The sequence below is a fragment of the Colossoma macropomum genome, unplaced genomic scaffold, assembly GCF_904425465.1.
Source record: "Colossoma macropomum unplaced genomic scaffold, Colossoma_macropomum, whole genome shotgun sequence".
NCBI classification, from domain to species: domain Eukaryota; kingdom Metazoa; phylum Chordata; class Actinopteri; order Characiformes; family Serrasalmidae; genus Colossoma; species Colossoma macropomum.
The window spans coordinates 10,864,140-10,883,800 of NW_023494793.1; the positions used below are offsets into that span (position 1 = coordinate 10,864,140).

The following is a 19,661-nucleotide window of genomic DNA, read 5'->3' on the forward strand; positions in this document are numbered from 1 at the left end:
TTTTTTTAAATAAACATTATTTGAAAACTATCATAAAACAATGTCTCAGACATCAGTATTTGCAACCATTTCATGTAATAACTTTCTGTGTGGTAACGTCCTAAGGCATTAAAACCACAGTAGGTAGAATTGAGCAGAGTGTGAACCAGTACAACTTCCAGGTCTCTCCCCTTCTCTCTCCACTGCGTACCAGCCTGCCCAAAGCCCCTCCCCACAGAGGAGGCCGCCTCACATGCACAGGCTAGCAACCACGGCAACTGAAGAGGCCAGGTAAACAACATGAGGCACATACAAGTAAGCACATGACTAAACTCCACGCAGTTAGACATATCATAATGCATTTATATAATATGTTTGCATTTCCTGAAGCCGCTCACTGAAGATATTGAACTCGACTGAGTGAGCAGGGCATGGGCAGATACGGTGCAGTTTATCTGTCTAGTACTAATGTCAAGACATGACAGTGACAGTTTTAGCAAATAGGACAAAAAATATTTTTATACAGGTTACCTACTGCAGCTATAAACTCCAGACACCTGGTTCCTATTAAGACCACTGTGAACAATGCTGACTTTGTAAGTTTGTCTTGAACAAAGCATTTCACATCAAACCATGGTGAATCATTTTGTTACCATTTAATTATGCACAAATATTTAAAATCTGTGGAACTGTCCTTTAAGCCAATCACAAACTACATCAGTGGTTCTCAAACTGGTCCCCAGACAGTCCACATTTGTTCCCTCTCTGTTTTAAGTTGGGTTGGAGCAAAAATGTAAACTGTTTGGGGGTCCCTGAAGACTAGCTTGAGAACAATTGCACTACATGACTTATAAAATCTTAACAGGTCTGTAAAACGGAGAGCATTACACACCTAACGACAGCCTTTTCAATAGTTTCTTGTATTTTTGTTGCGAGGGTGCGCAGACTAGATGATAAGGCAAAGAGAGGGCATCACACACATACCAAGGGTAGGCTACAAATAAGCACTTAAGATCTTGAATCTCGCTGTCACATGACTCAAACAAACCTAAAACAGGAACATATTTGTTTATACTTTTATGCAAACAACCAGGGCCCTAAGAAGGAACTTGGGGTGAAATCTATGTTGGGGCCCCTACCACATCACTTTCAACTTAGCTACACATTCACAAAAGGGAAATTTCCAGGGGACAATAATTTAATAGTCAAATCCTTTTCAGGAATTCTTCTTCTGTCCTTTTGTTGTTTTTCATGCAAAAGTTTTCACTTTTGCCACTCTCACATTTTCTGTTTGACAATATCTAGAAGTGAGGTTAGATTAAGTAAAGTGGACCATTGGTAGATGCAGTCAGGATTTAAACTAGGAGTTATAAGATGGAGGACTTCCTCCATGGGTTCCAACAATATGGGAACAATATCACTTTAGTCTCTTTACATGAGTTTCTGGGAACAACAATAATATACACTCTTAAAAAGGATGGATCTGAAAGCGTTCTTTAGTAAAGAAAATGGTTCTATTTAGAACCATGAACAGTCAAAGAACCTTTTGATTGAGGGTTCTTTACATTTTTAAAGGGTTTTTCAGATTGAAGGAGTATGTGCTGTAGATGGTTTTACATAGAACCGCCTCACTAATTATAAACATGCAGCACAAAAACAAATGATCATGGAGCGTTTGATGTGGAAGAGGGTGGCTGGAGTAACTGTATAGCAGTTGTGTGTCAGCAAGGTTTATCATGTCAAATGACGAGTCATCCTCGCAGGGCGTTCTTTTGGCAGAGACCCTGGGCTGCAATCTCTCAAGCCCACCAAGTGCACACCAGAAACAAAAAACACAAACTGAGGATAAATATGTGGCTGGGAAACGTGGAGAATATTCTATTCTACAGCATTTTAGAATCTATGGTATTTTACTTAACTTGCAAACTGAAATTGTAAATTAAATGTCTGAAGTTCTGTCCATACATTATAAAGGCACTGTTGCATTTGCCAAAGTTCAAGCAGCTTGCACACACACGTCTCTTTGGCTTTTTCTTCCCGTCTCTCCTGGCTCTCTCATTAGTTATTGCCCAAATCACTCACTGTTACACGCTTGAAAATATCCTAAGGCCTCAGATCACTCCCGAGCTCGACTGGAAGGCTAAAGATTGACTCGTTTTCCCTCTCACACTAGTAGATCATCCAAAGCATCTTGCACTTCCAATCAAGCTCCCAAGTTAGAAATACACTTCAGATTGCAATAATTTGTAAGAAGGGGCAAACCACGGTGAAAATCAGATAAAAATCATTTGGCTTATGTCAGGCTTTAAGGGAAGAATCATTCTCTCACTGATATGCAGTACTGTGCAAAGGTTATAGGCACCAAAGCAATTGTTTGAAACCATTTACCTAGGAAATAAATTTATTTTTGCTTGCAAAAAACACATATCATTAGACTATATACAAATAAACATAAATACAGTAAAAAGAATTTGTTTTGAAAAAAGTTGTTGATATCTTGTAAACTTGAAGAACAAAATAAAAAAAACCCTAGCCATCACATAGATGTGTTAAATTCCATTAACAGCACATTTAATTTAACATAATGAAGCACTGATTAGCCAGACCAAGTATTGGAGGATGACTAAAAGTAATACTGGGCTGCCACAAGGAGGTTTGGAAATGGTTAAACAAACTTACTGACGTGTAAAATCACTACTTATTGTATTAATGCTATTTGTATTCTAATATTGGTGTTTTATACGATAAAATAAATACTTACTGCTCAGATAAATGGCTGTTGGGTCCTAATTTTCTCAGGTGCCTAAAACTTTTGCACAGTACTCTATGACATTTGTTGCCCCACAAGATGGCCTGATTTTAAAAAAGTGTATAAGGTTGAAACTTACTTTAGTCAACTCAGCTTTCTTATTAGGACTACTGTTTTTGCTTGTGCTTTAAAAGACATACAGCTTTTGTCTTTCATTTTCTCTCCAGATCTCTGTGTGCTGTGTGCTGGCTGTTGGCTTACACATGTAAAAGAATCAAGTGGGCCCCTAATGGACAAAAAAAAAAGAAAATCTACACATGCCAAGTATAACAGAAGAAAAAAATGTTTCTGTACAAGAACTATTAGATTGTGTGTTTTTTTTTTTTTTTAAGTATTTAATAAAACCAGTGAAAATTTATTTAGAAAAAAAAATGCAAACCTGCAATAGCAAGCACAAAGACCCTGCAGAACAATGAAAGATAATCTGTATGCTTCAATTGGGGTCCTGATGCTACAGAACTTTGGACTAAAACACACCCTTAATATCAGAAAAAGACTATCAAGCAGACCTTGATCTCATTTGTAAATGTGAGGCATTAAGGAGAAGTGGTTTATTAAATGTTTTCAACTTTTCCCATTTATAATTAACTACAGCTCAGAAGTCATGGTTTCTAACAGCATTAATCAAATGGTGCAAATTAACTGTAATTACTCAATGACCCTTTGCTCCATAATGACAGACTCGATCATTTAATGTAAGAAATTAGATCTTCATGTTGAATAAATTAGAACTTTAGTGTATTAATGACAAGCATTTATGTCAATCATTGAACGAATCCAATCAGGACAGTTTTGTTTTTTTCCAGTTTAGCTGTTACACTTGAGAAGTCAGGTGAAGCCTGCCTCACTTGTGAGCGATTTTGCCCTCCAGCAATAAGAAACTACAAGTAGTGAACAGAAAAGGAATTTTCATGCCCTGGGCTAAAAGGACTGTTTTTTTGTTTTTTTGTTTTTTTATCGGCCAGCGTATTTGATCGCGATAAACGTTTAATGAAACAAACCACATTGTGTCAATCACTTTTTGCAGTATTGTTAGAAACATTCATATGGGTGGTTTCATTTTTTTTTCCTCTAATGAAACAAAGCACTTCATAGAAAGTGTCTGACTGCACCACAGAAGTATACATCCTCTATCTACATTGCTAGGCTGAGGGGTTGACTGTTCCAAGCTTGAACTAACAACTTCAAGAACAGATAACTCTCTGCAGGCTCTTTAATAATACATTGTTCATTGCTCTACAAGTTTTAATCTAACAATCAGTATACTCTCTTTTCCGCCTGTAGCCATCCAAAGCTGAAAAACTGCCAAGGGCTTTTACTGACAGATTAACAGACACAAGCGTGAAGACAAGCATGTGCTTGAAGACAAATTAATCAATCAGTTTTGTCTAGCTAGTAATCATTCGAGCAATCCATATGTAAATAGCTGACAAATGACTGTTTGCGGGAAGAAAAAAAAACCTTTCGCAAAACAACTTTTGGAATTTGGACTGATTAAATTTCTTGCAGATTCAACTTGTAATGTAATGTGTCATTACAACTTGTAATGATATTATGCTGCCCCTTGTACTTACTTTGATACAGAATGAAAGAATGAATGTAATTATATTATTCATGATAAAGACAGCACTGAGACATGATCATGTGACCACTGCGATGTGTTTATCTGTGTGTTTTATCCTCCACACAAACATGCTGTTTTCTGAAGATGGGTTTCACACAGGGGAACTACTACTTGGGGCAATCCAGGCAAGAAGAAACATCTATAAGCTGAGATATATGAGTGAGGTTTCAGCAAAACAACAAACATGATGTCTCTCACTATCACACTCATAACAGAGTGACACAAAAAACATTCATTTAAAAAATTAAAAGCTCTCTTAAGTAATCTTTTTTCTTGAAATCAACACTAGGGCTGCACAATCAGTGTTTTAATGTCTTTTTAATTTAATTATAGGCTAAGTCTTTGACGATAATGTCTTTTAAAATGTAGACTATTTTAGTTATATTATATTGATTAGTGTGAGTTTATTTTACTCCATAGTTTTAGTCGACAAAAAATACATTTTTTATTATGCAGTTGTATGGAAAAGTTTCAACACCCATGGTCAAATGACGTTTCGTTAGTTAACATGTCTTCTACAGGGAAAACACTTCTGCACATTTTACTGCCCAATTACAGTATTTGCTGAATTTAACATACATACATACATCTTTCTCAGATCTGATCTTTCTAACTCAGGGTTCACATTCGCCATAGGTAAGTGACTCAAATATGTCATTAACTGAACGAACCTGAAACGACCTGCATTCACACCTCCTAATCAATAACATCACATGAATGAACTTAAACAGCAAACAAACTGACCAGCAGAACAAGTCTTCGTCTCAAAGATTATTTGCTCTAAACACCTCTCAGCTGTTCATTATTAAAGGAAGACAAAGGTAAAAAGGTCAGATGATTTGCTTTTGCACTGTTTACTGGCACTAACTTCAGGTTAGAAGCTACTGCCACATTTAGGCTGAATGATGGTGCATGTGAAAGTGGTTCAGATATGATTTGTAAAAATCAGGTTTGTGTGTCCACACAGCTCTGAATGTTACACTGGACCAAAAAATCTGATTTGTCCCACTACAACCTGGTAATGTGAACAGATTCCAGATATTCAGAGAACAGGCTTTAATTTAATTTTCAAAGTAAAGCTGTAACATACAAGGTAAGTGTTTAATTTAGACCTGCCACAATTTGCATTAAACCCAGACTATGAAACATAACACCACTCCTAGCTTGGTGGTAACTTAACTGTGAAAATTACATTTGGGCGCTAATACTAAATTAGCGGTAGTAAACAGTTCAAGGACAACTAAGCAAATTACAAGGTAAAACACATTGACCTCTATTACAGGTTCCCCCAAGTTAGCCAATCTATATGGGTCTGATGTTTGTTAATCTAACCATTAAATTTAGCATTTTACAATTATCTGCTGAAAACGTCCTCACAGACTGTAGAAACTACCCAGGACTTTTTTTCTGTCTGTGGTTAGGTGACTCCTTAATACTCCTTTGTGATTCCTCATCAAGAAATAACCGACCATAATAAAACATGTATCGACAATCATGTCTCCATAATTTCCCACAAAGTATATTCAGCATAATTTCTACTATGTTGTGCTATGAAACGGTTTAACAATTCTGCAATCATAACCTGTCTTGCTCTGCCTATTTTAAGTGTTGCCTATTTCACATCAGTTTCACCTAATTATTTGTCATGTTTTCACAATCAATGGCAAGTTCTGTCAGTCATCTGGAAAGAATATAACTCTGAAAGACTAACTTAGAGCTGAATGCAGCACACAAATCTTTCCAGCAAAGATTTGAGAGTATGCAGACCTTCTAATATCATTAACGTAATTTCATTATACTTGCCCCAGAGCTTTGTAAGTAGGAGTATCATAAAAGTCCAGAGATCATAAAGTATTTTATGCACTGCTGATTTCTCAGGCTTTTGTGCTCTACCTATGCAGGAGGGGATGTGGAGTGATATAGAGGCGGAATCTTGGCAACACTGCAGTCTATAAAGTGCTTGCATGCTTGCAAGACTCTCTAACCTCTTTCTGAATTAATGCAACAGATGTTGCTCTACACCTTATTCTTGTAGCAGACATGAACAACCTTACATGTCCTTTCAGCCAATAAAATATGCCATGCCAAAATCACACATCCACAGAATCCAAAATCTCAAACTAGTAAATAGGCTATATAGATGATATATGCAGGTTGTAAGGCAAAATAGCTCCAAATGAAAACTTGTTTTTTCAGATTTACCACAATTTTGCCGTTATATACTCTACATCACATTTAAAACTTTGAAGGCTCTATTTGTGTTGTAGCCTTTGCTGCCGTAGCCTTTGCAACTCCTGCTTCATATGACCAACAAGGAGAAGAAATTAGAGTCAGTAGAGTCAATTAACCATTTCACATCAAACAACTGGACGATCTGAAACCACTCCATGACATGAACAGAGATTACAAACTGTTTGTCTAAAGTCCTTCGTAGAAACCGTGAAATGGTTCCACACGGCATACACTTTCACTGCTCAAACTTTGAATGCATCTGCGCTGATCGGTGCAGGAGAATGAAAGGAACAAACAGCGATTTTAAAGACTATTTCCCATTTCACCAATAATACATTTTTGTAAAGGGTTTTTCTCTGTCTAAATTTTTCATTCGAAAGTGCATTTTTTGCCTATTTTTGACAGATTTTTTTGATGGCTGCAATTTCGTGGCATCCCTAATCTCCACTAGGGATGTGCACAGACACACGAGTACTCGGTTAAACGTTTGAGACGCCAGCTTTCGAATACTGAATTCATTATTCAGGTGTTTAATCACAGGAAAACTCAGAAAACATACCAATGATGGTACTGTTTAACTGAATTGATTGTACTATCATGTTTTAAAAGTGAAAATGAGACAAGTTTTCTTGTATTTGCGAGCATGTAAGTTTGCTACTATGAAACAGGAGTGTGAGCAGGTTGCCAAGGTTGCGTGTTGCCAAGGACGTGACTGAGAAGGCACAGATGGCTGTGGCATGACTGTATCACTACCTGGGCTAACAACTCTAGCTGATGTTAGCTAGGTCCAGGAACAGTGGAAAAAATATTTCTCTGACAAACTGGCATGTTGGCACATCATCCACCTGCAGGAAGACGACAAGTTCTAAAATACATTATGTTACATTGGTGACCCTTTGATTAACAATCAGCCTGTATTATTTTGACCAAATTGATGTAGAACACTTACAGAAGCTGATCAGGATAATCTGAGATTTGGGCAGTGTGCTCACATCACACAGCAAAAACAATGATTTCTTGAGTCTCATTTGCATATTGTAGGCTTCTGCAATATCACTCTTGCAAAAGCTAACATCACAATAACAGTTAAAACACAATATTTTGTGAAGTCCTACTGGCAAAGGAGAAAAACAGCTAATAATGTCTATTCTAAAGGCGCAACCTTGCACAACTCAAAGTACCACAAAGTCATGGAGAAAGCAGAGCAGCACATTAAACACCTACTATTCACCCACTACTTTACGTAGACAAAGCTGATGGAGGGTAAAAAAGAGTGGTGTGATTTATAGCACATCTACTTTTTTGTCAAAGCTTTGGAGGTTTGCTCTATAAATATGTATTTGTGAGTCTTCTTCCATTTCATCCACGTTCCTCACAAATCTGGGACTTAAATAACTGCCCAAATGCTTCCTCCGCTCTAAATCCACATCCTTCATTTCTCCTCGCTGTCATCTTTTCCTGCGCTGCTCAATGTCGCGCTTACAGCGCAGGTTATGATTTGTATTTGAGAGGCAAGCTCTACACGAGCGCTAACACCCTTGAGGCAAAAAACATTAAGGCGCTACCAAGAAGAAGGCAAGACATATTAACAAAAAAGATGAAAAGGCAGTCCATAATTTTAGATGAAAAAGGCAGCGGATTTTGTGTGCTTGGACGAGAAGACAGGCAGTAATCAACATGTCCCCTGATCGAGGTGATTAAGATCGTAGTGATAAGATTACCACCCAACAATCAATGTAATTTCATAACGCGCACCGTGGCGATTAACACATTTGTGCATGATTATTTGTTGATGCAATTCTGAAAGCTCTGCTGTTTCCCTTAATTAGCCAGGGTGAGGATTGGCGGGGAAAAAGCGACCTGCCTTTGATTAGAGCCAGACAGGGCTGCTTCATACGGAGAGACCCCCTACCTGCAAAGCTGCCTCCCTCGCAGGCTCTTGCTGCTTACTGCGCCCACAGGAAGAGCAGGGGAGGGACGAGAGAACACAACAACAACAGAGACAGATGAACATGATGTGCAAAAAACACAAAACAAAAAACAGAATGCAATGGAGTGAAAGCAGAACAAAAGGTGCACATAATGACATACAAGTTGCAATGGGGGGTATCATTATGCAGGTATAATGATGCCTTAGTACTCATATACTGCATCGAGGGAAGAGCTAGAAATGCAGATGTGATTTAATATTACACATCGGTTGAGGGAGTGACTAAAAATGAATAAAACCTCAAAGAGAGTTATACTACAGCAGTTACACACCACAACTGCATTTGCAATCATTTCAAGGAACCAGCAACTACTGTTTACTTCTGTGGGCTAGAGATACAGTACTGTGGAAAAGTCAGAGACCACTCTTTTGTTTGTTTAAGTTATTCATTTTTTAGGATATAAGAGATATAAGGTAATCCACTTGCATAAGGAAGGGGAAAGTCAACAGAAAATAAGTTTAAAAATAAAAGCAGGAGTTTCCAAAACTTGTTGGTCTCTTGCTTCAGATCTGAAAAAATCCACAAGTGTTTGTCCTTCCTTCCACTATATAAGACAACTCAAGTAAATGGGTCTAAATGGATGTTTAGCTGTGAAGAGGCTATTACTGAAAAAGAAAATACAGGGAAAACAAAAGAAGACAAGTTGCACTAGAACGCCTAAGAGGAAGACAAGTGGATTAAAAAGTCCAAATTTGTTATTAGGATTACTTGGATTGTGAGAAGCAGAAAATGCAAACAACTTCTAAGACTGAACTTTGGACATGTGGAAAAAATATTCCTGCTGATATCTTCGAAAAACTGAAAGCAAGCCTCCTGATATAGCTATAATTAAGGCAAAGAGTGGACACACAATATAACGAAAAAATGACATTTAGTTTTTGAGGCTTCTGTGCATTTTTGCTTAAATATATAGTTTAAATAAATAAATGAAGTGTGGTCTCTGACTTTTGCAGAGTACTGTATAAAAAGATGTCAATTTAACTAGATTGATTTTGGAATGTAATAATTGATCTGAATGATAATGTTAAGGATTGGGCTCAGTTTTGGGGAAATTAAAATTCTGAGGTTATTTTTCAAATGAAAAAATCCCAAAGTTTGTGTTGTTATTTTGTGTGTGTATTTTATTACACAAATTTGTGCATTTAATATATTACTAAAATAAATAATGAATAATTCAGAATCACACCAAAATAAGCGTTTTGAATTCTGGTGAAACTTGTGATTCGATGATGCTTTGATTAGTTCACTAAAGAACTGTAATCAAATCGAATCCTTTGGAGGTTAGACATATACATCCAGACAAAAAAAAACAAAAATCAAATGTGAGCAACACAAAAAACGTAAAAAATGAAATGTGGAGAAACTGACTAGAGGAAGCTCACAGCACTGTTTAAAATCAGAAGGTAGGGATAGAAGCGGAGGCTGCGAGTGGAGCAGGGAGAAGTGAACCTGCAGAGACTTAAGGAGGTAGTGGGTGGGAGGGCTGAAGAGAGTGACTCACACTGCAAAGTGGATTCAGAGCCACTGAGTGGATGGAGGGAGAAAAAAAATGGAGGGGAAAAAGTGCATTCTCCAAGAGAAGAAGAGAGAGAGGTGGTGCCAAGCCGTGAAAAATAACAAGAGAGCCTGAAACAACTGTAAAAATGGTAATCTGTCCTGAGCTTTGATAAAAAGAGGGGGTGGTGGGGTACATGATGAATTATTTCTCTTCCTGTATAATGAAAGATCAGGATGGAAGCACTATGGACCCTGTTACTCAAGTAAATTAATCTTTCCACTGATATGTCTAGGCGTAGACTACGCTGGGTGAGAGACTACAGCGCCAGAAGCCAACAGGCCATGGCTGAGGCTCTCCTCAACCAATAACTATCAAAATAAGTCATTTAGAAAGAAGGAAATGTGTGCTAAAATAACTTATCTACACGACTGTATCCACAAAGGCAGCCAAAAAAAGAGTGATCAATTTTAGGTAGCAGACACGGGTCATTCCACACCTCGTTCAAAGGCCAGCAATGTACAATCGAAATGTATGTACAGTGCAATTTGACCGGCAATGAACACAACTTGTCTTCCTTGACATTAGGTATAGAAATTTCTGCAGGCCAAACCTATGAAAGCAAGTGTTCATTCTTGAGGCCATAATCAAGAACAGACACAAGGGTAGATGTCATTGTTGATATAATTATTTATTAACTTTTTTATGGTGCCATAATGTTCTTGCCTTTCCCGGCCATCTGTCCCCAGTGAGGTGTCGCCTGCACGTTCTGTCGTGCAAGGCCCTCGAGGAGGGAGGAAGGAGGGACGAAAGACACTGGGCATGAGGCAGAGCAAAGAAAGAGAGAGGCACACGTCCACCGACACTCGGCTTCTGCTAATAACTGAGAATGCCTCACAGGCAGCCCGCAGCCAGCTGAGTCTACAGGGACCCAATACTTCTGTCAGTTCTTTGGACCGTAGTCATTACCTTGACAAAGTTATCATCATGAGCACCGCGTTCAACCAGACCACACCGTGTGCATAACGATACGAGGTTTGTAGCATCCATGCAAAAAAGACAGGAGAGGACGATGTTTTCAAGATGGTGTTTTCGCACCATAGCTAATACAAGGTGAAAGGAAAACCAAGATAGCTGTATTTAACATTCATCCCCGAAGAACTCTTTAATCAGCTGGCACACCACTTCATAAACAACCAAGTGATCTTCAGCCATCCTGCTGGTTATTGTTTTCACACACGTACGGCACTCACCCGGGGTGGAAAGATGGCAGAAAATTCCTACTTAAGAGTACTACTACTGTAGTGAGAAATCACTTGAATACAAATAAAAGCATAACAAATAATTACTCAAATAAGAGCAAATAAGTTGTTTACTGAAAATTAACCTTAAGTAAAAAAAGGTTCAATGTTCAAGGTTTCACTGGGTTCATTAGCTACCCAGTGCCTCAACATCGAATATAATTTTTCTCAGATTAAAGTCTCTAAATGTATTATAAGGATTACTTGGATTGTGAGAAGCAAAAAGTTCAACCAACTTCTAAGACTGAATTTTCGAGATGTAGAAAAGAATATCTCTGCTGATCTCTATGAAAAACTGAAACTGAAAGTCTCCTGAAGAAGCTGTAATAAATGTAAAAACGTAAAAAGAGTACATATGCTATATACTGAAAAGGCTGAGGTTGAGGCCTCTGTGTGTTTTTTTCCCATATGAATTCCATGCATGGAAGACCAATAACCAATAAAAGCTGAGCTGAACCGAATGCCACAATTTGACTTATCCAAATTCCACCACCATGATAATACTAATTTCCACTAGTTCCTCTATGTCAATTGCAGATAACTACCACAGCAGTCTATGCCTCAATGTTGTCCACCATGTTTGTTTTGATCTCGCGCCCATGAAAATTCTGCAAGATTTCAGACTGGTCAGATCATTGGCAGTCTGAAAGTGTGTGGGTGAACTCTGTAATGATTATTAAAAATTAAAATAGTTATGTTAAATACTTTATTTACAAACAAGCAAAAACAAAATGACTGATTTAATTAGACTCAAAAAAGTACGGTTGGAGGGAAAAAATGTACTCAAGTAGTGTAACGAGAGTAGCTGTACACAATTGGCACCCACACAAGCTCAGTGCCGCACCTGATGCTGCTTTTGCACTAAGCCCACATGGAGCACTTTGTTAAGTCCATAAGCATTTAAAATGCACATAACACTCAGGCTAAATCCAACCTAACCCCACCCCCATTACTTTTACTAAGACCTTCTCATTTTCATGTGTTTTCTTCCCATATCTAAGTCTTTTCCACCAATGGACTCCCCCTCGATCTCCGTTTCCCGGCCTCCTGCACAGATCTTCTTCAGCTGACGGATTGCTGGGAGTAGGGAGATGGATGTGGCTGTGGGGCTGAAGCTACAGGACTTCCTGAGGGATGTTTTCTCATTAGCGTAGACGAGGAGTGGGGGGCTCTGATCGCCAGCCTCCTGCCTGGCCCTGCTCCAGTACACTTAACCAAATCCAATCCGGTACATAGCGGCACAGAGGAGCACTTAATTATGGCCTGAGACGCACTTCAAAACGCACGCCTGCTCACCATCAGCCACGCATAAAACTCAGAGGAACAGCCTTCGTGGACAGGATGGAAACACAGAGAAGACAGGAATGCATCAGTCTTTCCGTGATACACTTCAAATGTAATACCGTAATGTGTGACAGGGATGACACGCTCTCCGTAATTTCTATCATGTAAAGAAGTAGGTTAGGTGCGTCAAACTAGTACTGCACCAAAGTCAGCTCTGAAGCTTGAAGAAAGCTACTTTGAAGAAAGAAGCAGGGTGTTGTATTAATTAAAAAGATTCCATGAACAAAAGTGAGACAATACACCTATTATCTCCAGCTAATCTACTCTAAGTCATACAGGGCCAGTATTTGCTGAAACAATGTCAGAAACATCCCAGGAGGTCCCATTCCACTTATAACCAAAAAAGAAGAGAAACATTTCAGAGTTAGAAAGAAATCGTACTCTTTCTGTGCAGTTTTTTTTGTTTCCCCTCGGTGTACACCGCATGCTCATAAAGTAACGCAGGCAGCATTCCATACATCAGTAAAAACAGACAAAAGAGGATCAAAGCATCGGAGGCCTCCTGCCTTCCTGCAGCTAGCTCCTCCACCTGAGTAAACAACGGGGCTTTCATCTTCCCAATCCGGCCGCCTTGGGCAGAGCGAGCACGGGGTGCCACTCTCTTGCCTCTGTCTGTGTGGATTACCATTCAACACACTCACACCCACACGCAACCGACGCAAGGCATGAAGGTATGCGTGCCTCCATGAGCCTTTTTGCCCTCCATCTTTGAAGCACTGGGTCTGGGGGATTAAATATAAAATAGATGTGGAGCTAAGATCGAGGTCGGGTTTAAGCATCGAAACTGGAGGCAATTACAGCGTGAAAGACAAGAACCATGTACAAAGTCAGAACATATCACATATATTGCCTGTCAAAAGTTTGGCGATACCTAGGTTTCCATTATGTTTACATTTTTGCGCATTCAATTTACAACAACATATACTAAACACTAATTAGGTTAGTGTTTACTACCACATGGTAAAATCCACCTTGGGGATAACGCCATGCCCCAAACCTTTCACGTGTTTAAACCACCTTCAGGGCAGAAGAGTTTCAGTTAAAGCTATAAATCCATAACAGACTTGTGAGTTACCATAATTAAGGGTCACTGTTGTTACCTATTGCTTTTTAAATGGCGATAAAATACAATATTAAAGGTGATGAATACATTCTGATTGAGCTTATTTTGTCCATTTAAACAGCTATGACATATAGCTATAACAAAATGCACTGCATTTTAAATGGGAAAAAAACTTAGTCAAATTAGAGCTAGTAAGACAAATTAATTGTGATTAAGCACAAAAACTAATGTGATTAATCACAATCAATAATTTGCATCAGTTTACACCTAGATAAAATACCCTAAAGCTCAATTAATAATTTAACTATGAATAATAACTACAATGAAGTGCAATAAACAATTCTTCTACCAAGCAATGCAGTGTTAACATGACTAATAATAGAGAATTCAACTGATGTGTACAATCATATGTGCATGTAAAGTATTTTACAATGGCTTCATCATGGATCAGATATTAGAAAAGGTTTGATGAAAATGAAGCTGAATGTTGCAAAACACCCAAAGTATTGGTAAACGTATGTTATCAAAACCTTCGCAGGTATTTGTTCTTATTTACTTGAAAACATAAATGTTACTTGAACATTTAAAAAAAAGGGCAAGGTACACTTTTGATGTGCAGGTTAGAAAAACATGTTTGAGGCAGAAGAGAAGAAGGCAAAAGGTAAATGAACAAACTATGAGATGAGGGAGGAAGTGTGAAGAAAATGGAAGGAGAAAAACAAGAAAGGAGACAGAGAGACACAGAGACAGACTGGAGACTGGCTGTGCAAAAGACATGGTTGTTTGTGCAGGGAAAAAGAGGCCTCCAAAAAGCAGGCGGGAATCCAGGAGCATCAGTGAGGGAGTAGGAGTGCCCAGCTCTGGGGGCAGTCGCATGCCATGCTTTTGGTGGAATCACCACACGGCAAACTGACAACACAGAGGAAACTCACACGGCTGCCTGCGAGACGGGACAGAAGAAGAAGCAGAAGCGCTGGCACGTGCCCGGCCCTGGAATCGAAGCACATGCATCTTTGGAGCATGGTTAGTCAGCAGCCCACACAAACACACAGCCACAATATGGACGGCATGGTCAGTGGGCAGCACATGGGAGCTCCAGCACCCTCTGGAGAGATCTACAGAACTCATTTCACCTCAGCTGTTTGGCCTGTCCTGCTAACCTCTTTAACTGTAAGGCTGGCTTTATGTGCTAGAAGTTTCACACAACTTTAGTTGGTTGAAACTCTTATGAAATTTTACTTGCGTCGTATAATGTAAACATCCAACAATTTACTTGAAACTTTTAACCCAACATTTTATAAAACAATTTTCATAAAAGACAATCAAAACAGCAATTATGTACCATGTGATGGTGCAAAACAATATCAGTGACTTAAACTGATTTCAATCAAAACATTATAGACAAGAAAATACCAATAAAAATGATACAATATATGCAAATATAGTTTAAATAACAAATCACAATTTGTTACTAATCTTGCTATCTAGTAAAATAATTTAATATGTTGCATACAACTCTGGTTATTTATGTTTTGTTTTGTATAACAACCAAGTTACACACAAATGGTTTTATGCAATAATCACCTGCAGATGGCTGAAAATTTACCATGTAAAGCCAGCCTAAGGGCCTGTATATGATCCCACACTTTAATTTTTCACTCTCAAAATTACACAAATTACATAGTTTCACAGTAGTTGGCACAGCAGTTACTGAATAATAATGCCACCTTTATGACTAATTCAGAACTAGGAAGGTCTGCTTCTCATTTGGAAAGTCAGAGTTTCTCAAAAAAGTTCCAACTTTTCCAAGTTGTAATTCCATGACCAGGTAGACACTGTGCAAGCATGAAAAGGCTAAAATAGCTTTTTAAGCAGACTTTTAAGTTTCTATTTGTGTATGATATGCTTTAAGAACTCAATACTTGGATAACTGAAAGCTTTAGGGGTTCTATGGAAGATTTTTTTATTAAACTGCATGCTTTCATGTCACTTGACGCAATTAGCCGTTAATTATCTACTTTAAAAATGAAGCACTAACCTAACTGTCTATTTTCAGTGTAAAAAGTATTTGAGAGATTTTTAGGCTCACGCAGCAGCCAAGCACACACTAGCTTACTGTGAGTGTTCCATTTTCTACAGACCTCAAACAGTTGAGGTTGTGTGAATGCTCTGAAGTGGAAAGTAGAAAGTTCCAAGGAAGGTTCAGAGTTCCCAGATGTCATAAGCACAACAAGTCCTAAGATTAATAACTGAATAATATGTTTAAGGTTCAAGGAGTTAATGCAGAGGGCTGTGTTTGCCTCACCATCATCCTCTTGAGTTGCTTTACGGGTGCTGGCCAAAGCAGAGACGGCTGAGCCAGTAAAAGTTGATGGGTCATGGTAAAACAATCATAAAGCTCCTATTCTCTGTTCACGGCTCCAATAACCCTCGCTCTACACCTGCATACAAGCATGCAGATGGCACTGGTGGAGAGGAGGGAGAAGGACTGAGACAGCAGAGCTCAGACAGCTGGCATTACATCACCCTGAATGGGGTCTCTGCCATCACCATGGTGTTTCTGTCTGATCACATGAATTCGGAAAGAATTATGGTAAAAAAAACGTGGCTTGGATGAGGACGGTAACTCATTCACCTGAGCATGGATTCGAGTGGCCTCAGCAGAAATGTGAAGGCAAAAATAACCTTACACACACAGTACAAAATCTTATTCTTCCACAAAATTGTAACTTTTTCTGTTTTAACCTACCTATGTAACTCATTCATACGTTCAAGCACAAGTTACACGTTGGGTAGTTTAACTGTTGCCACATAGCCTGTGGCTGCTGTTGCAGAGGGGTTGCCAGTTAAGTGAGAAGCAGAAAGAATTGTGATGGAGAGTTCCTAGCTATTTTTGCACCACTTCAATAAACTCATATTCTCTGTTAACAAGCTGGCAACTATGTACAGGACCGTCCAAAACTCATAAATCACTGTTCGTTTATTTAACTTGCAGTCAAAATGGCTATTAAGTACAAGTTATTCATTTTCAGGAGATATTTCTGAGGAGATTAGATACAAGATAAGAGGATATAAGAAGGGGGCCGTCAATGGAAAATAAGCAAAAAAGGGGGAGTTTCCAAAACTCTAGATCTAAAGACTATTAAAAGATATAGATAAAATGGGACTCCAATTGTGAGAATCAGATAAACAGCACTTATATAGCACTTTCATATTTGAGAGACAGGAGAAAATCAAGGTCCACTCTTGCTATATAGCTAAAAAAATACATAGGTGTTTCTAGCCATCCTGCCACTGTGAGAAGAAATGCTATGGGTCTAAAAGGATGTGTAGCTGCCAAAAGAAAATCTGCACCAGAAGACTGAAACTGGACATCTGAGAAATGGAGTAAGGTTCATAGGTTGATGAATTTAAATGTGGTCTAAACTCAACATCCACAGAATGATAAGTCTAAATGTGTAACTGGGATTACTTGGATTGTGAGAAACAGAAAATACAACCAATTTCTAACTGTGGAGGTGTTTACAAGAAGCATGGAAAATCATCACGGCAGACTTTTTTGAAAAACTGAAAGTGAAAAAAAGTGGAACCTTCTGAGTAATTTTCTGTTTTCTGATGCTTGAAAAATTTGTATAGAATGGCTGTTTCGATTAGAAATCAATTAAACGAAGGACTGTCTCTGAATTTTGCACAGTACTGTACATTGAAATTTATTAAATTAGCTATTAAGTTGGCAAACAGACTAGCGTATGATAGCAGAGCAGTGTTTTGAGATTCTGCATTGGCTTTCAATTTTAATAGTAATGATATGATGTTAATAAACACTGAATATTTTGTGTTTAAGTACTAGAATAAAGCTGTTTATGGGAGAACTGCATATATATGCTGAAATAAGAAAGAATAAGAATAAGAAAATCACATTTTATTGTAATAAGTAAGTTTGCCCTGCATTTGTAATGATGTAGATCTAGAGATCTTTAGAGTTGGACATCATTAGCTATAACACAGTAAGATGATTTGTTAATTTTCTTTCTTTTAAGTAAATGTCTGTGGAGAGTACAGAAGGTATATTTTGAGTTAAAGGAAATACACCACACATTTTCTAAGCCGCTTATGCTTCTGGGTCGCAGGGTTAAAGGAAATAGTTTAACTCAAATATGCACCATTATTTTAACAGAACTGTCCACTGTAGGAGTTAAGGAATTGTCTGATGATTATTATATTAAAAAACTTATAAAATAATATAAAAACTTATATAAAAAAATTAATTTTCAGCCATCACACTTCTTTTTATGGAATGTTTTGTTACAGAGCAGAGGACAAAATTAATCAGAATAATTAGCTAAAAGAGTCACTGATAATGCTTTTCTTATCAAAGTTAATCATGATACACAATTGTTCACAAGCCTTCCCACGCTAGGCTTCATCAAACATTTGATAACAGGGGTACTCAGGCCAATTCATTGAGTGTTGTAATGTCTACAGATACTTGTTTCAGCCCTGCACAACGTCACCTGATTTTGTTAATGACCTCATCTCCTAAACAAAGAAGGGAGCATAATTAGTGAAATCAAGTGCTATTGTGCAGGATGGGAATGAATACCGATACACATCACAGCCAAGGACTATGGTTTGAGTAACCTATCTTGATGGAATATTTTTAACTCTCAGATTGAAATTCTGCAAATGTCAGCCTTTGACTTTGCAGATGTGAGTGCAAGCACACTAAAGACAGGCTATTACAGCTCTCTATGCATGTAATCCTGGGAAGCCCTGCTCTCATATTCTGACCACACTCAGGAACATGCTGAGAGTAAAGCGGTCTGTGCTTGAACAACGGAGCTCCAAGTTTAACATCTGTGGACCGAGACTGAAACACGAGATAAGCCTCAGCTTGAGTCTTAGTAAGCAGACTCCTCGTAATGCGCAGACAAATTACAAAAAATATGATGAAAAGCTTTAAAATACTGAATGAGATGGGTTAGAAAAAGAGCTAAAAATATCTGGCCAGGACCAATGAGCTTGTAGGCGCTGGAGATATCCAACGCAACTTTATCAACAGGTGTCCTTCAGCAGCAGAGCTGACCACTGATCAATCTCTCCCACCCATCTCCTGCCCATATAGATCCAAATGTCTGGGCCAGCATCAGCTACGACTTATTCTGGCTGGAAGGGGCGTTTCATTTGGCTAAATATTCAAGTGCTTTAATGAGCTGTCACTTCTCTAAATAAGATTTATGACTGGGAGGGAAATCTTATGAAAAACAGAAAGTAATCCATAAAACTTCATATCTATTCCACAGAGCGAGGACTGCCAGAGTAAATGAGCTCCTAAGTGTTTTCGCATTTTTCAGGGAAAACTGGAAATTAAGTGGCTTAAGCCGCAAACCAGACAAAAGGGTAACCACAAGCAGAGAGGTGGTGGGAGCTGCAAGCAGAGTTTATGGCTTTAGTTCTTTAAATGTCGGTAAACATGGCTTTTTCCTCAGTGATCCTTTCTTGATGCTTGTACCTTCTCTCCAATTAAGGGACAAGAAAGAGGTACTGACCCTTTCTTGAGCTCAGCAAGCAAGCTTGGGCTCAATTGGATTAAACCTAGTCTTGCACTAAATTGGAATGCCAATGGTGTTTTCACCAAAAACCCTATTTAGTCTAGGCTTAGGCTTAATTGTGGTCTGGGAAATTGGCCAAATATGTAATTTGCCAAGTCAACTGTTATGTACCTCATGTCAAAGACATGGAGTTCAACATGACATGTTCTGAGGTTGGTTGGTCCAGTGGTTGAGGTAAAAACTTCATTATGAGGTTCTATTCAAGTTCATT

The 19,661-nt window shown here is 38.4% G+C and overlaps 1 protein-coding gene across 3 annotated transcripts in view; it reads right to left on the bottom strand.

The window, feature by feature from the left end:
• The window catches only part of ccser1 (coiled-coil serine-rich protein 1), a 99,403-nt gene that overhangs the window by 27,026 nt on the left and 52,716 nt on the right, over positions 1–19,661 (bottom strand). The window contains exon 10 of one of the 3 annotated variants that reach the window (XM_036578451.1): positions 8,557–8,593. The exons of the other annotated variants lie outside the window; for them this stretch is intronic. Within the exon in view, the coding sequence (XP_036434344.1) occupies positions 8,591–8,593 (3 nt within the window). The 3' untranslated portion in view covers positions 8,557–8,590. The remainder of the gene's footprint in view (positions 1–8,556; positions 8,594–19,661) is intronic. 3 annotated transcript variants of the gene reach the window in all.